The sequence below is a fragment of the Vipera berus genome (genome assembly GCF_964194415.1).
Source record: "Vipera berus genome assembly, chromosome: 2".
In the NCBI taxonomy this organism is placed as follows: Eukaryota; Metazoa; Chordata; class Lepidosauria; order Squamata; family Viperidae; genus Vipera; species Vipera berus.
In genome coordinates, this window is record NC_138203.1 from 236,825,536 (window position 1) to 236,841,003 (window position 15,468).

Consider the following 15,468-nt stretch of genomic DNA (forward strand, 5'->3'; position numbering starts at 1 on the left):
ATAGTTATTATTTTTTGGTATCTTTAGCAATGACACCAAATTTCTGCAAATTGTTAAGTCTTTGGCTACTCAAGTGGGCTGAACATGGGTGGATTAATGGTTAACTGTGGTTTGAATTAGATTGTTACATCTCCTGGTTATTTTTCTTAATAAGACTTTACTCACATTGCTCATCAAAGCTATATAAACACGTGAATTGATTTTGTTTCTCCTTAGGCCTCATACAAATCTTCATTTCTCTGAATGCTGAAATCAAAAACATTTGCCTGAATAAGATGACAATTGAAAACATAGCACATTTATAGCAAACCCAGACAGTAGCATTCTGTTTTTGCAGGTATAATTGGGCCCTCGTGTACCAGAGACTGGGGAATATGATTTCTAGGATGTCTGTTTATCTGATGTTTCTGGATTAGCAGCAGCCTAACTACTGTCAGTATGAGAAAGAAGGCTGCTACTGATTTTAAAACAAAAACTTGAGGTCTGCTTACTTCATCTCTTTGTTCCCTCACTCCCCCCCCTACATATATCACAAATGAAGACTACCCAAAAGCTCCTGAGTCTTTCTCTCCAGTGTGAACAAAGCAGGGGCAAATGGGAATGAAGATCAAAAACTCATAAAATTGAGATTACAAGTTTGGTCATTGGGGAAAATGAAGTTAAAGAATTCTTAATTATCAAAAAATGTATTGTAGGCAAAACTCTGCCCACAGCCTGGGATTCGATCTCGATGGGGCTCAGGGTTGACTCAGCCTTCCATCCTTTTGAGGGGTATACTATGCATAGAAGCAACATGAAGCAAAGATAATAGAAGACATTGTAATATGAGGGGGGGGGAAGAACCCATAATACTCTTCAAATGTTAATCTGACTCAGATTTTGGTTAACTGTATCCCCCCCCCCCCGGGGAATGACTTTGTATTGCATTTTTCAGGATTTTTCTCCACTCGGTGGAGCACTGTTGTTTTGCTATCTGTTTATTTAAATTGCTTTTCATATATCCCAGAATAAAGATCACGAAGTCTGTGAGTCAACCATAGTGCATATCGATGTAAAGAAAGAATTGTATTGCTGCCAAGTTAGAAGCCGAGGTCATTGGGGCACAGATTTAATCACACGGAAAGCATTATGAGGCCCCAGTGTGGGGAAAGGAGAAGGCGATTGACACAAGGGCTAAGGAATGTGAATATTAAACTGTGACATTTGTAAAGTTCTGTGTTTGCAGTCACTGAAGGTGGTGTCTCAGCTTCTTTATAGTGTTCTCATCTTTGATTCAATAGTGAACTCAGTTGTCTCAACATGGAACTAAGGACATAAAACTATGAAAAAAGATTTGGAGGGCCCTGTAAGGTTCATTTGTCATTGACATGGTCATTGACATTTCCCATTGCTCATTCTCCCATTGCCATCTTCTAGTTTGTATTATATGGCAAACATTTTGCCAAAAAGCCCACTGAGACTTTCAGCAACAATTGAGATGTCAGTACTTATGGCCCTATCCAGATGTTAATCCACTCTTCTAACCTATAAAATCGTCGCCACAGGTTCCATTGTATAGTACAAGTTTTTTTCATTTCTTGGCCTGGTGTTTATTTCTTTGCTTATTGTATGTATTGTATGTAAGCATTCTGGGTCTATGGCACGAAACGCTTTTGTTTATGACACACTGCTAGCAATAATGAAAAAGACAAGATCTTATATAATCAAAATGTTTCTGAAAGTATTAATGCTTGTCTTCTTTTTTGTTTTTTTACAGCTGCCTGTCCTGTGTGAATGGATCCTTCCCTTGCCACTGGTGTAAATATCGTCACATTTGTACTCACAATGCAGCAGACTGTTCCTTCCTTGAAGGCCGTGTAAACATGTCTGAGGTATATACTCAAGTCTGCCTTTTTTTGCTCAGTGTTACAGCTCATCTATTTTCTCCTCCTGTCTCTTTTTTCCATTACTTAGATGATACAGCCCAAAGCCCCATTTCATTTAAAGAAGGATCAAATCCCGGGTTCAAAAGCAATAGTAATCATTTGATTCAATATTGGGTAATCCATATCTACTTGGCCATCAGAATAAGAAAAGACTGAGGAGAATTGAAGAAAGAGAAAGGAAAATTTAGAAATCAGGCCATGCAAGGAAAAGTTGAAAGGCATTGCAGTGTGTTGCTGTGCAATAGAGATTTTTTTTTAAAAAAAGATAGGATGTGAATATACTTTTATTGGGTTGTACAAAATGGATGGAATGTGGGCAAACCTAGGAGTATGCATAGTATTAAGTGCCTCTAGGTTTGCCCATGTTACACCCCTGTTATGCAAGCTGCACAGACTTCTAATTTCTGGGCAATTTAAATTTCTGCAATTTAAAGTTCTGGGTCTTTACTTTAAAGCTCTGCATGGCATAAAAAGTAAAGGTAAAGGTTCCCCCGCACATGCGTGCTAGTCGTTTCCGACTCTAGGGGCCGGTGCTCATCTCCGTTTCAAAGCCGAAGAGCCAGTGCTTGTCCGAGGACGTCTCCATGGTCATGTGGCCGGCATGACTAGACGTCAAAAGCGCACGGAATGCTGTTACCTTCCCATCGTAGTGGTCCCTATTTTTCTACTTGCATTTTTACGTGCTTTCGAACTGCTAGGTTGGCAGAAGCTGGGATGAGTAACAGGTGCTCACTCTGTTACGCGGCACTCGGGATTCGACCCGCCAAACTGCCAACCGTCTGATGGACAAGCTCAGCATCTTAACCCACTGAGCCATCACGTCCCTCTGCATGGCATAGGAACAGGCTATTTGCAGGATTGCCTTTGACATATCTGTCCATCCCACTAGATTGGGTAGGAAGGGCATGCTCCAGGTCCCTATCTGAAAAATTATCATCTAATGGAACCTTGGAAGTGGGCTTTATCTGTGGCTGCCCCTCCTTTATAGAATACATCCCCCCCCAGCAATCCAGAAGACCCTCACCCTCTTAGTGTTCCTGAAAGCAATTAAAATCTTGCTTTTTATTGAGGTCCTGGGGTAGTGTGTTAAAGCCTGTGCAGGATTGTTGGGGTACCCTGGAAAATTGAGGTACCAGGTTTTTAATTTTTTTATGGCTTTTATGGTGTTTATAGTTTTATTCTTTTTAGCTACCCAGAGTTGTTTTAAGGTGGGTGGCCATAAAGATACAAATCTTTTAAAATAAAATATAAAATTAAAATATAAAATGGTATAGAAAGGGAACTAGTTTGTTTGTTTTTGTAATTCTTCATAAATGTCTACAGACATCCTCACTGTACCTGTTGTGTGTAAAAAAAATTGTATTGTTTTCATGGCATTTAGTATGAAGTAAGTAAGTAAGTTATGGGGAAGGGCATTCCGAAGCTTCCCGAAAGTTTGATCCAGAGATTTAAGCAGGCATGACACTTGCTAGATAAACACTGGCCTTGTTTATCAGGCATCTGGTGGAATGCTCTGTTTAAGAATGGAACAGTCTTTTTCAAGAACGAGAGGATTTAACTTCTTTATCCTTTTGTAGTTTCCTCTTAGAGTCCCTGTGCAAACCATTAAGAAAGAAGCCCACAGGCCAGCAAGTCAATTTCAGAAGAGGTCACGGTTATGTTCACTAGGACCCTTTCTTCCTTTTCTTCTCTCATCTTTATCAGACTGTCATTTTAGCCCTCAGGCATTTTATAAGCTCTTTTTCTTGCTCCATTATCTGAGAGGACTCTTCCAGCCAAAATAAGTTATAATGGCGGACAGTTTTTTTCCCCTCTTTCAAATTACTTATAAACTGGCTTTTAGGAAAACCATATGTATGTTTACATCTAAAGTCTTAAGGAAAATTGCAACATATAGCTTGAGTAAAACATCTGTTTCAAAAAAAATGTTCAGATTTTATATATCTGTTCCACCTTAGTTATTAACCTGAGTGATTAAAGCATTTGAACTGTCAAGGAGAATCAATAATTGTAAGTGACAGGGCCCATGCCCTGCAGAAATGAGTCATCTTAAAGCAAATTCTATCTTCAAACTATAATTTGAATAATTTTGAGCTTTTGTAACTTGGCTTATTCCCCAAGGCGTGAGTAGAGTTTGGCTTTTGATCTGCAAGGGGACAAAAATACTGAAATCTAATGATACGTTATAAGGGACGCGGTGGCTCAGTGGGTTAGGACGCTGAGCTTGTCGATCAGAAGGTCGGCAGTTTGGCGGGTCAAATCCCGAGTGCCGTGTAACAGAGTGAGCGCCTGTTACTCGTCCCAGCTTCTGCCAACCTAGCAGTTCGAAAGCACGTAAAAAATGCAAGTAGAAAAATAGGGACCACTACGGTGGGAAGGTAACAGCGTTCCGTGCGCCTTTGGCGTCTAGTCATGCCAGCCACATGACCACGGAGACGTCCTCGGACAAGCGCTGGCTCTTCGGCTTTGAAACGGAGATGAGCACTGGCCCCTAGAGTCGGAAACGACTAGCACGCATGTGCGGGGGAACCTTTACCTAATGATACGTTGGATAATAAACTTGAATAACAGAACTGTCTGGTGGCCCTATATCATCATGGGTTTCTTCTTCATTATAAAGCAACTGACTTTTATATTTCTTGCAAAGTGTTAATTCTTGCTACTCCTTAGCAGCTAGTTTCTGTCTTGTGCTTATTTATTCTATTTATATATCAAATTTATATGGCTGACCATCTCACAAAAAGTGACCTTTATCCACTTCTGATTTGGATAAGTAGCAAAGTCTGTACGTTTATTTGGGTTTATCAATTCTGTATATTGCAACATTTCATGTTAGTTGTTTGGAGAAAATAGCCCTGTTTAAGAATAAGACTAATTACACTCACTGGTAAAGCAAGGTGGAGCCTGCAGAAACTCAAATAGCTGCTGACAAATATACCTGGTTATGAAAAAGTCAAATTCAATGCAATTATATTAATATGGTATATATAAAGGTAAAGGTTCCCCCACACATGCGTGCTAGTCGTTTTCTTTCTTCAAAATGAAGGGTAAATTTAAAATATGGAAGTATATAACAGAATAACAGAACAACAGAGTTGGAAGGGATCTTGGAAGTCTTTTGAGTCCAACCCCCTGCTCAATCAGGAAACTCTATAACAGACATGTCAAACACAAGGCCCGGGGGCCGGATGCGGCCCGTGAAGTGGTTTCATGTGGCCCACGAAGCCATCCTGGAAACAGGGAACGGCCCCCGCTGCCTTGGCCCTGGCCCAGAGACCCTCCTTCTGCCAGAGACCCTCAGATCTGTCCCGCTCCTGCCCAGGCCCCCATAGGCACCCTTGATGCGAATGATGTAGAGCTGGCCATGCCCACCCAGTAGGCCATACGCACTTTAGCCACGCCCACCCAGTAGGCCATGCCCACTCAGGCCACACCCACCCGGCCCCCTGAGGGCAACCGCAATGCTGATGCGGCCCTCAATGAAATTGAGTTTGACACCCCTGCTCTATAACATTTCAGATAAATGGCTGTCCAATCTCTTCTTAAAAACCTCCAGTGTTGGACCACCCACAATTCTAAAGGAAAGCTGTTCCACTGGTTTATTGTTCTCACTGTCACTCCTTAGTTCTAGGTTTAGTTTCCATCCATTGCTTCTTGTCTTGGCTTCAGTTGCTTTGTAGAATAGGTTGACTCCCTTTTTTCATGGCAGCCCCTTTGATATTGGAACACTGCTGTCATGTCACCCTTAATCCTTCTTTTCATTAAACTAGACATACCCAATTCCTGCAACCGCTCTCCATATGTTTTAGCTTCCAGTCCCCTAATCATCTTTGTGCTCTTCTCTTCACCCTTTCTAGAGTCTCAACATCTTTTTTTTATATTGTGGCAACCAGAACTGGATGCAATATTCTAAGTGTGGCATTATAAAGTGGTACTAACACTTCACTTGATCTTGATTCTGTCACTCTGTTAATGGAGCCCGGAACTGTGTTGGCTTTTTTGGTCGCTGCAGCACACTGATGGCTCATATTGAAGTGATGGTCTGTAATGTCAAAGCTTGAAATGTTCTGTCTGGATACAGTTCAGTAATGTTCGGCATTATTTCATTTAGAGCAGCAGGTACAGCTCATACAACAGAAAAGGCCACGCTGATCCATTAAAAATAATAGTGGGCTACCTAGGAGTAGCTGGTGTGCTGATTTGTGTTCAATAACTAACTGTGCAGCAACAGCAAAGTCAGTGGGGATGGAGACATCTGGGGCACTCGGCAGCATGTCTTCCAGAGGGGAGGTAGTTAAGAAATACTAGTGGTGATGGTGATGGAATCTTCCTGGGATTTTTAAAATTTTCAAAAAATGCTGCACAAGGCTGCTTGGTGGCTGCATGTGGCTTTGGGTCATAGGATGTGCAGGCCTTCTCCAGATTTTAAGGTTAGAATGTAGATAACCTACAAACAGATTTATAACATGGAACAAAAATTAGAAGGTGCAATTATGAATCACCACAGACTTAATGTCAGTAATCTCCAGCTCTGATGGAAAAAATCTCTGAGGCTGCCTTCATTGCTAGTTCTGTAGACAACTACGTGGTATCTCATAGAAACAAGGTGAAGTGGACTGTTTGGGGCCATTATTGTAGTTTTATTGTCTTTTAGTTTCTTTGTTTTATGAGCTGGACAGCGTGTGCAATTTTCAGATAGTTATCTGCCCATTTGTTTATGAAGAAATTCACTATAAGAACACAGAGCAAATTAAGAACACATCCCTATAGCTAATTGTGTGCGGATTAATAGCTATGTATATTGCAAGTAATATTTGGAAGATACTGAAATGCCAGTTTAACTTGTGAAAATAGTTTTGTTTTGCAGTCAGATTTATTTGACCATAAAATTCTCCTATATCTCCTCAAAGTATAAACTGTATACCATAAGCTATATTATGTATAAACTGTAAACAATGGTGTGATGTGTTAAAAGGCATTTTGATATTCAGTCCTATCAACATTTATGCAAGCACAAGCAATAGAACACAGTCAAACTAGTCTTGGACTTTATTTATTTATTTATTTTTTATTTAGTTATATTTATATACCGCCCTATTCCCTGAGGACTCAGGGCGGTTTACAGGGAATTAAAAATCCAAAATACAAAAATTAAGAACCAAATTAAAAAATATTAAATTAACCCTGTAGTCAGTTAAAAAGAACCCCAAATTAAAAATTCCTCCTCAGTCTGGGCCCGAGAGCTCAAAGAGCCAGGTCTTCAGGCCCCGGCGGAATGATCGAAGGTCGGGGGCAGTTCTCAGCTCCACCGGCAGCTGGTTCCAGAGGGCAGGCGCTCCCACCGAGAAGGCCCTATCCCTGGGTGTCACCCGCCGGCAGTCTCTTACCGGCGGGACCCTGAGCAGACCCTCCCTGTGGGAGCGCACTGGGCGAAGGGCATTTGATGCCGGCAGCAGGTGTTCCCTCAGATATCCCGGACCCAGGCCATGTAGGGCTTTATAGGTGATAACCAGCACCTTGAATTTCACCCGGAGGGCAACCGGAAGCCAATGCAGCTCACGGAGTAGAGGTGTTACATGGGAGTATCGGGAAACCCCCATTACAACTCGCGCGGCCGCATTCTGCACCAGTTGAAGCCTCCGAGTGGTCTTCAAGGGCAGCCCCATGTAGAGAGCGTTACAGTAGTCCAAACGGGAGGTCACAAGCGCATGAGTAACTGTGCGTAGGGCGTCTCGGTCCAGATAGGGACGCAACTGGCGCACCAGGCGAACCTGGGCAAAAGCCCCCCTGGTCACGGCTCCTATATGGTCTTCGAAATTGAGCCGTGAATCCAGGAGGACGCCCAAGTTGCGAGCCCTATCGACGGGGGGTAACACCTCACCCCCCATCATTAAGGATGGAATAACTTGGTTAACCCGAGATGCCGATATGCACAGCCACTCAGTCTTGGCGGGATTGAGACGAAGCCTGTTTCTCCCCATCCAGACCTGAACCGCCTCCAGGCACCGGGACATCACGGAGAGGGCATCACTGGGTTGGTTCGGGGTGGAAAGAAAAAGTTGGGTATCATCAGCGTACTGATGATACCCCACCCCAAAACCACGAATGATCTCGCCCAGCGGCTTCATATAGATGTTGAACAGGAGAGGCGAGAGAACCGACCCCTGAGGGACTCCACAAATGAGAGACCTCGGGGCGGATCTCTGCCCTCCTGTCAACACCGACTGCGAGCGGCCCTGGAGGTAGGAGGAGAACCACCGTAAAACGGTGCCTCCCACTCCCAGCCCCCTGAGACGCCGCAGTAAGATACCATGGTCGATGGTATCGAACGCCGCTGAGAGATCTAATAGGACCAGGACAGAGGAGCAACCCCTGTCCCTAGCCCTCCAGAGATCATTCACCAGCGCGACCAATGCAGTCTCCGTGCTGTGTCCGGGCCTGAAGCCCGATTGGTACGGGTCCAGATAATCAGTTTCCTCCAGGAACAGAGGGAGCTGATGCGCCACCACACTCTCAACAACCTTCGCCAGAAAGCGAAGGTTGGAGACTGGACGGTAGTTGTTTAAAACAGCCGGGTCCAAAGCAGGCTTCTTGAGAAGGGGTCTCACCACCGCCTCCTTCAAGGCGGCAGGAAAGACACCCTCCTTCAAGGAAGCAGTTATTACTGCATGGAACCAGCCTCGTGTTCCTTCCCGAGCCGCATAAGCTAGCCAGGAGGGGCACGGATCCAACAAACAGGTGGTGGTGCTCAGTCTCCCCATGATCCTGTCCACATCATCAGGGGAAACAGGGTCGAACTCATTCCAGATAACGTGCTCAAGACCGCCTGATTCCTCCACATTAGACTCTGCCCAGTCAGAGTCCAAGCCGGTCCGGATCCGAGCGATTTTGTCCGCCAGATGATGACTAAACTCCTCGGCTCGTCCCTGCAAGGGATCCTCTCTCACCTCCTGATTAAGGAGGGAGCGAGTCACCCTAAACAGGGCGGCCGGGCGATTATCTGCGGACGCGATAAGGGCGGCAAAGTAGTTAGACTTCGCCGTCCCTATCGCCGCAAGATAAGACCTTATAAAGCTTCTTTAAGAGAGCTAATTTCAATAAACATAGAGAGAGCTTGGGAAGGATTCCATGGATGAGAATCTTCAGGGGTTCTTCAAATCTTCAACTCAAGAAGCTTGGGAAATTTCAAAAAAGTGAGATTATAAAAAGCCCAATCTAACACAATAACACAGAAGAAGAAAAATAACAGCTCTCAAAAGAAACCAGCATGACAGTATAAATAACTCTCTGATAAATTGAAAATCAGAAAGGATAAGTATAAAAAGTGGAAAGAGGGGCACATAACTAAGACAGAATATCAGCAAATAGCCCGAGCCTGCAAAGATGAAGTGAGGAAAGTTAAGGCTCAAAATGAACTAAGGCTTGCAAAAAAAAGTCAAAAATAACAAAAAAAGCTTTTTTCAACATGTAAAAAACGAGAAAAAAGTTAAGGAAATGATTGATCCATTAGTGGGAGAAAGTGGCAAGAAGGTGACAAGCAACAGAGAGAAAGCGGAACTATTTAACTCATTTTTTGCATCCGTCATAACACAAAGAGAAGAAACAGTCCAACCTATCAAAAACAATACTCTGAAAACAGATTAGAAACACCAGTAAAGATAGGCAAGAAAATGGTAAGTGAGCACCTGTCCACCGTAGACGAGTTTAGATCACCAGGACCAGATGGATTACACACCAAGGTTCTGAAGGAACTGGCAGATGTTATATATCTTTCAAAGATCCTGGAGCACTGGGGAACTACCAGAACTACTGGATCCAGGAAACTACAGATCTATCAGCCTGACCTCAATACCTCGAAAGATTGTGGAAAAGATAACCAAGCAACTAATCAGCAAATACATAGAGGCAAACAAAGTCAACATGGGTTTGTCAAAAACAGATCATGCCAGACAAATCTTATTGCATTCTTTGATCAGGTGACTAAATTAGTGGACCAGAGGAATGCTGTGGATATAATTTACTTGGACTTCAGTAAGGCATTTATAAAGTAGACCACAACCTACTACTTGATAAGATAGAAAAATGTGGGTTAGACAGCATCACCACCAGATGGATTTGTAGCTGGCTGACCGGCTGTACTCAGTGTGTGGTCTTCAATGGAACTGCATCTACATGGAGGGAAGTGTGTAGTGGGGTGCCCCGGGGCTCTGTTCTGGGCCTAGTGCTCTTCAATATCGTCATCATTGATTTGTATGAGGGGATAGATGGGGAACTCATCAAATTTGCAGGCGACACTAAGCTAGCAGGAATAGCCAACACTCCAGAAGATAGGCTTAAGATACAGAAGGATCTTGACAAACGTGATCTTGATTCTATCCCTCTGTTAATGCAACCTAGCACAGGGGGATAGAATCAAGATCACATGAAGTGTTAATACCACTTTACAATGCCTTGGTAAGGCCACACTTGGAATACTGCATCCAGTTTTGGTCAACCCAATATAAAAAAGAAGAGAAGAATAGCAAAGATGATTAGGGGACTGGAGGCTAAAAGATATGAAAAACAGTTACAGGAATTGGGTATGTCTAGTTTAATGAAGAGAAGGACTCGGGGGGACATGATAGCAGTGTTCCAATATCTCAGGGGCTGCCACAAAGAAGAGGGAGTCAAGATATTCTCTAAAGCACCTGAGGGCAGGACAAGAAGTAACAGATGGAAACTAACCAAACAGAGAAGCAACCTAGAACTAAGGAGAAATTTCCTGACAGTTAGAACAATTAATCAGTGGAACAACCTGCCTCCAGAAGCTGTGAATAATGGGTGGATGGGAAGAACTGTCTGTTCAAAGCTTGAAAACTTATCCTTTCTCCTTCATAATTGGAAAATAAAAACCAATGTCTCCAGACATAGCATGATCAGTTTATAAACTAAACTCTAATGCAACTGTTATGCAACTGTTCGAAACATGCTTCTGTTTCTTCTCTTCCCATACAGTCCAGTTTTAAACCTAATGTGAGCCTTACTCTAATGTTAAGCCTGATTTTCCATTCTGCACTTGCTTTGGTATGATAAAGGAAAATATTTCTTTCCCTGGCCTCGTTTACTGTCCTATGACTTTGAGTGAGTGGCTGTGGTTCTTGGGACACAACTTTGACTTGGATTTAGCTCCTATCACTTGCCTGTTGTGGTTTATTTCATTTCACGGATTACCCTCCACGTTTTGTGCTGCAATCTACAGTGGGACTGCCAGTTTGACAGCTCCTGTGTTGTATTAGATGAATCTCGTTCTAATCTTTGGTTGTGAGTGCTGGCATAGTGGAGATGCCCTCAGCTATATTTTTCACTTCTCTCTGTCTTCCTTGTATCATTTCCCACTATGACGTCTGCCTGGCAGCCATTCTGGACTGATGAGTGTCGGCTCCACATTGAAGAACTCAAGCTTCTGGCAATGAGCAATTAATTCTCCCCACCCCTATCCCCTTCCCCCCAGTCTCACCCTTTATCATTTCTGGGAGCATCAGCCTCCAAGGAGGAACCACAACAGATTGGCAGTCATTCATCCAGCACCCAGCCACCAGCAATGTGATTGCTTTTGCAAGGGCTGGTTATGTGAAAGGGAGAGAGGGATTTATTTTATTTATTATGTGTCAAATTCTGTCAACAATTGCTAAAGGCAAAAGCTGCTGCTGGAATTGGTGAGCCTGTTCTCCCAGAAGAATATGGATGATCAAGATGAAAGGACCATTGTCTTATATACAGAAATTGAGGAGAAGGTACATTAGCTGCCTTTCCCCCTCCCTTCCCCAGCTCTCCATCAGCCTCTGTAAAAGCAGATGCTTTCTGAGGTATAAACTGCTAGGACAGAGAGCACACTGACTAAATTTATGCTTTTCTCTAAGTTATGTTTTATGCAATCATTAAAATGGTGTGGTTCACACAAACTAGCAGGCACAAATTGTGGTTCCTGTGGTCTTAAGTAAGTGCCTTCTCTAAATAAATAAATGAAAAATGCTCATTTGTATAAGCCCTCTCTTCATCTCTTGTCACTATTGTCTCTGTATCACTCTTATAGTAATGATATTGATACTGTGTAGGACAGACAGAAGACTAGTAGAGCACATTTATATACATCAAATAGCAGTCAGAAGATATGATGAAAACTCCTTAAATTCACAATACCTGGCAAAACTCAAATATAGTTTCAACTGGGAAACCAAGCTAAATCCAAAAATGCTATGGAATTCCTAGAAGATTGGATTCAGACAAATCAACCATCAACAGACATATAGAGATAAGCCACATGTACCCACCATTCAAAAGATAATAAACTAAGAAGGAAACAAAAAAATCAGAACACATTCTTGCCAGCAGCCAACACCCAGATAAGCAAGGATTAACATCAGAGAAACAGTTAAGCAGAAGACAATACTCTAATCTTATAAAAGTTTATTTAAACCCAGATCGGCCCAAAAGGGCGAGGTACTGTCTTATGTGGTTGCATAAATATACATGAGGGGCAGTAGTAACAAAACACACAAGTCCACAAATATAAAGTAACAACCTGAACTGGCATATAAATATTCTGTAGTAATAATTGCTAGTGGTAGCAGGTTTAGAAACTGTTGCTGGTAATATCCCAGACTGGATCTCCAGTTTTGCAACCCTTCCCTTTCTTACATTATCACTCTGATCCAGCTCCCGTTTAGTTATTAAGAGGCACAATATTTGTGTTAAAGAAACAGAAATTTAAGACTGCTCAGCTTTGTGCAGATACAGGGAACCACAAGGAAAAGATCAAAGGGAGACTTTTGTTCTGTCTCTCCATGAACTACGGAAGCAGAGTGTCTCACTATTTTAAGGTCACTATGAACCTCGGAGACACTCAGCAGTTAAACCTCTGTTTTCCAGATATCTTTTAAGATTGTTGTGACTCAGGGCCAGCCTGTGGGTCCGACAGCTGGCTCCGATGTATCGGATGACTCAGATGAGGGGGAGGAGGGAAACGAACCGGCTGATGATGGTTTGGAGACTTTGCAGAGCCCTCAGCCGGGGACCTCTTCTCAGCTGCGTGAGCCCGAGAGTGCGGAGGAAGATGATCCACAGCTGGCCCTGTTCAAGGACGCCCGACGCAGGAGGCAGTCGAGCAGGAACAAACAAAGAAAGGCTGCGGGACTCCTCGGGAGGAGGCACAGGGAGACCACGCCCTGAGCTCTCTATAAAAGGAGTGTTTGGGGAGGGGCTGGTTGCTGAAAGCAACTTTTCCGCTTGAGAAGACAAGCTCTAGTGTTTTTGTTAACTGCGTAATAAATCTTGGCAGATGCCTTTTAGCCTTGGACGCTCTCCAGTCTCTTCTTTCTGAATAGGGGTTTGCCTTATTACAAGGCCAGAAGAGGGCTGGTTCAGAACAAAGATTCAGATTAAAAATGGAGTCTTGTTTACCTTCTCAGATGAGAGGTAGAGCAAAATATTCATGTTTTTACTAAGTCTGGATTTTCAACATTAGGATACCATGCAGGTTCATCATCTGTAATCAAAGAACTTCCAAGGAGAAAACCACAACCCCAAGTCTAGCTACTGTGTATAAACAGGGGGCAAAACCACACTCAGTAGCACTGATTAAGTTATTTAGTTGGTTAATGAAATATCTGCGAACAGCACCAAGGACTCCATGAGCAGCGTTATTCTTGGCAAGCAATAGCTTCCACCTTGCTACACTCCCATGAACCTCGTATTTACTGAGTATTTTTCTGATAGAACCACAAACATTGTAATGAAGAAAAGAGAGCTTGCAGATTGCTGGATATTGTTTTGGGCTTCTTTGTAACTTTTTCATTCAAGCCAAAAACTTCTACATTGGTTTACGCATGTTGTGAAGGTCAGACTTTGATAGTGAATATCCAGAATTCTGTTCTTTAAATAAGGCAGGGCCATCCACATCTGATTGGAATCCCATTGATTGCAACATCTGTCTCTAATTTCTCCTTCAAATCAACTGATAATCCTAGGGGTTGAATACTTTTGCCAGTAGTAGAATCCACATGAGACTCTGTTAGCATTCAGTAGCAAAGATATAATTTTTTTTAGAAAATCCGAAAGAAGACAAACATATTTTCATGGAATTGTATGTAATGATAAAAAAATGTTACTTCCTTTGTAGTGCTGAAGAAGTGATCAGTATATAGCCAAATGTCCTTATACAATCCTATATCTGCTCACGCTTAATTAACAGCAGAAAAATACAATACCCTGATTTATATGCCTCTAATATGTTTACTAAGTTAGAATCAGCCACAGAAGCTTCTTAAGGTGTGAGCTAAATATTATTTGCTGATTATGGAAGATGAAACTGTTGCTACAAACTACCACAATCTGTTCAAATATTGGCAATTCCACACTCAGCCAACGAAAGCAGTTCTTATTTTGAGCATAGCTTCAGGAATTTCTACTTCTGGAGAAAAGCAAGCCAGACAAAATACCACTGGATTTGGGATATAATCAGCTCATTGCTCAGGATGGAACTAGCTTTCACTCATGCTTTGTGTTCTCTTATGGCAGGGGTCTTCAAACTTGGCCTTTTTATGACTTGTGGACTTCAACTCCCTGAATTCCTCAGCCAGGCATGCTGGCTGAGGAATTCTGGGAGTTGAAGTCCATAAGTCATAAAAGAGCCAAGTTTGAAGACCCCTGTCTTATGGTTTCCAAACTCAAGTGATCAAAGTAGCATTGAATGGGCAGAAGATATTACCACTTTCATTTTGGAATTTCTTGTAGTTGGGAGCAGGGGATGACTTAAGACACATCTGTCTCTTTGGATTGCTACCCTTTCATAAGTGTTGAGCAAATCCTTAGAGCTCTTTTAGGCAAACCTGAGTCTGGTTGTATTGCAAGGAATCTGCATCTTGTACATTGTAGCCAGAAAAGCCCATTGAAAAATCCCTCTGGCTCTGATTTTTAATCCATAGATTTTTAACCCTTCTTTGTTTCTGGTTCATTGTTTTTGAATTCCTGTTAGGAATGAATGCCAAGCCAGGGAAACACAATCTATGTAGCATTTTGGGGGCAAGGTGCTATGTGACTGTATAAAGTATGCAAGTATAAAGTTATACAGTAAGTATTCATGTATAATACCACCTAGATCTCTTTGCGTTTGAATTCCAGCATGCTGAGTTCCAGCCAATTGGAGTTTTCAAGGAAAACTACACAGAAGAAGGATTGTTGTGTTTTTGTAGGCACCACACAAGTCTTTATACATTACATAGTTCATTTGGCTAATAATAATAATAATAATAATAATAATAATAATAATAATAATAATAATAATAATAATAATAATAATAATAATAATAATAATAATAATAATAATAATAATAATAATTGAAGTTGGAAGGGACCTTGGAGGTCATCTAGTCCAACCCCCTGCTCAGGCAGGAAACCCTATACCATTTCAGGCAAATGGCTGTCCAGTCTCTTCTTAAAAACCTCCAGTGTTGGAGCATTCACCACCTCTGGAGGCAGATTGTTCCACTGGTTAATTGTTCTAACT

General features: G+C 42.3%; 1 protein-coding gene across 1 annotated transcript in view; it reads left to right on the plus strand.

Annotated features, from left to right (window-relative positions):
- The window catches only part of PLXNA1 (plexin A1), a 408,858-nt gene that overhangs the window by 250,166 nt on the left and 143,224 nt on the right, over positions 1-15,468 (plus strand). The window contains exon 9 of the mRNA XM_081315906.1: positions 1,757-1,871. Coding sequence (XP_081172032.1) covers positions 1,757-1,871 — 115 coding nt within the window. The remainder of the gene's footprint in view (positions 1-1,756; positions 1,872-15,468) is intronic.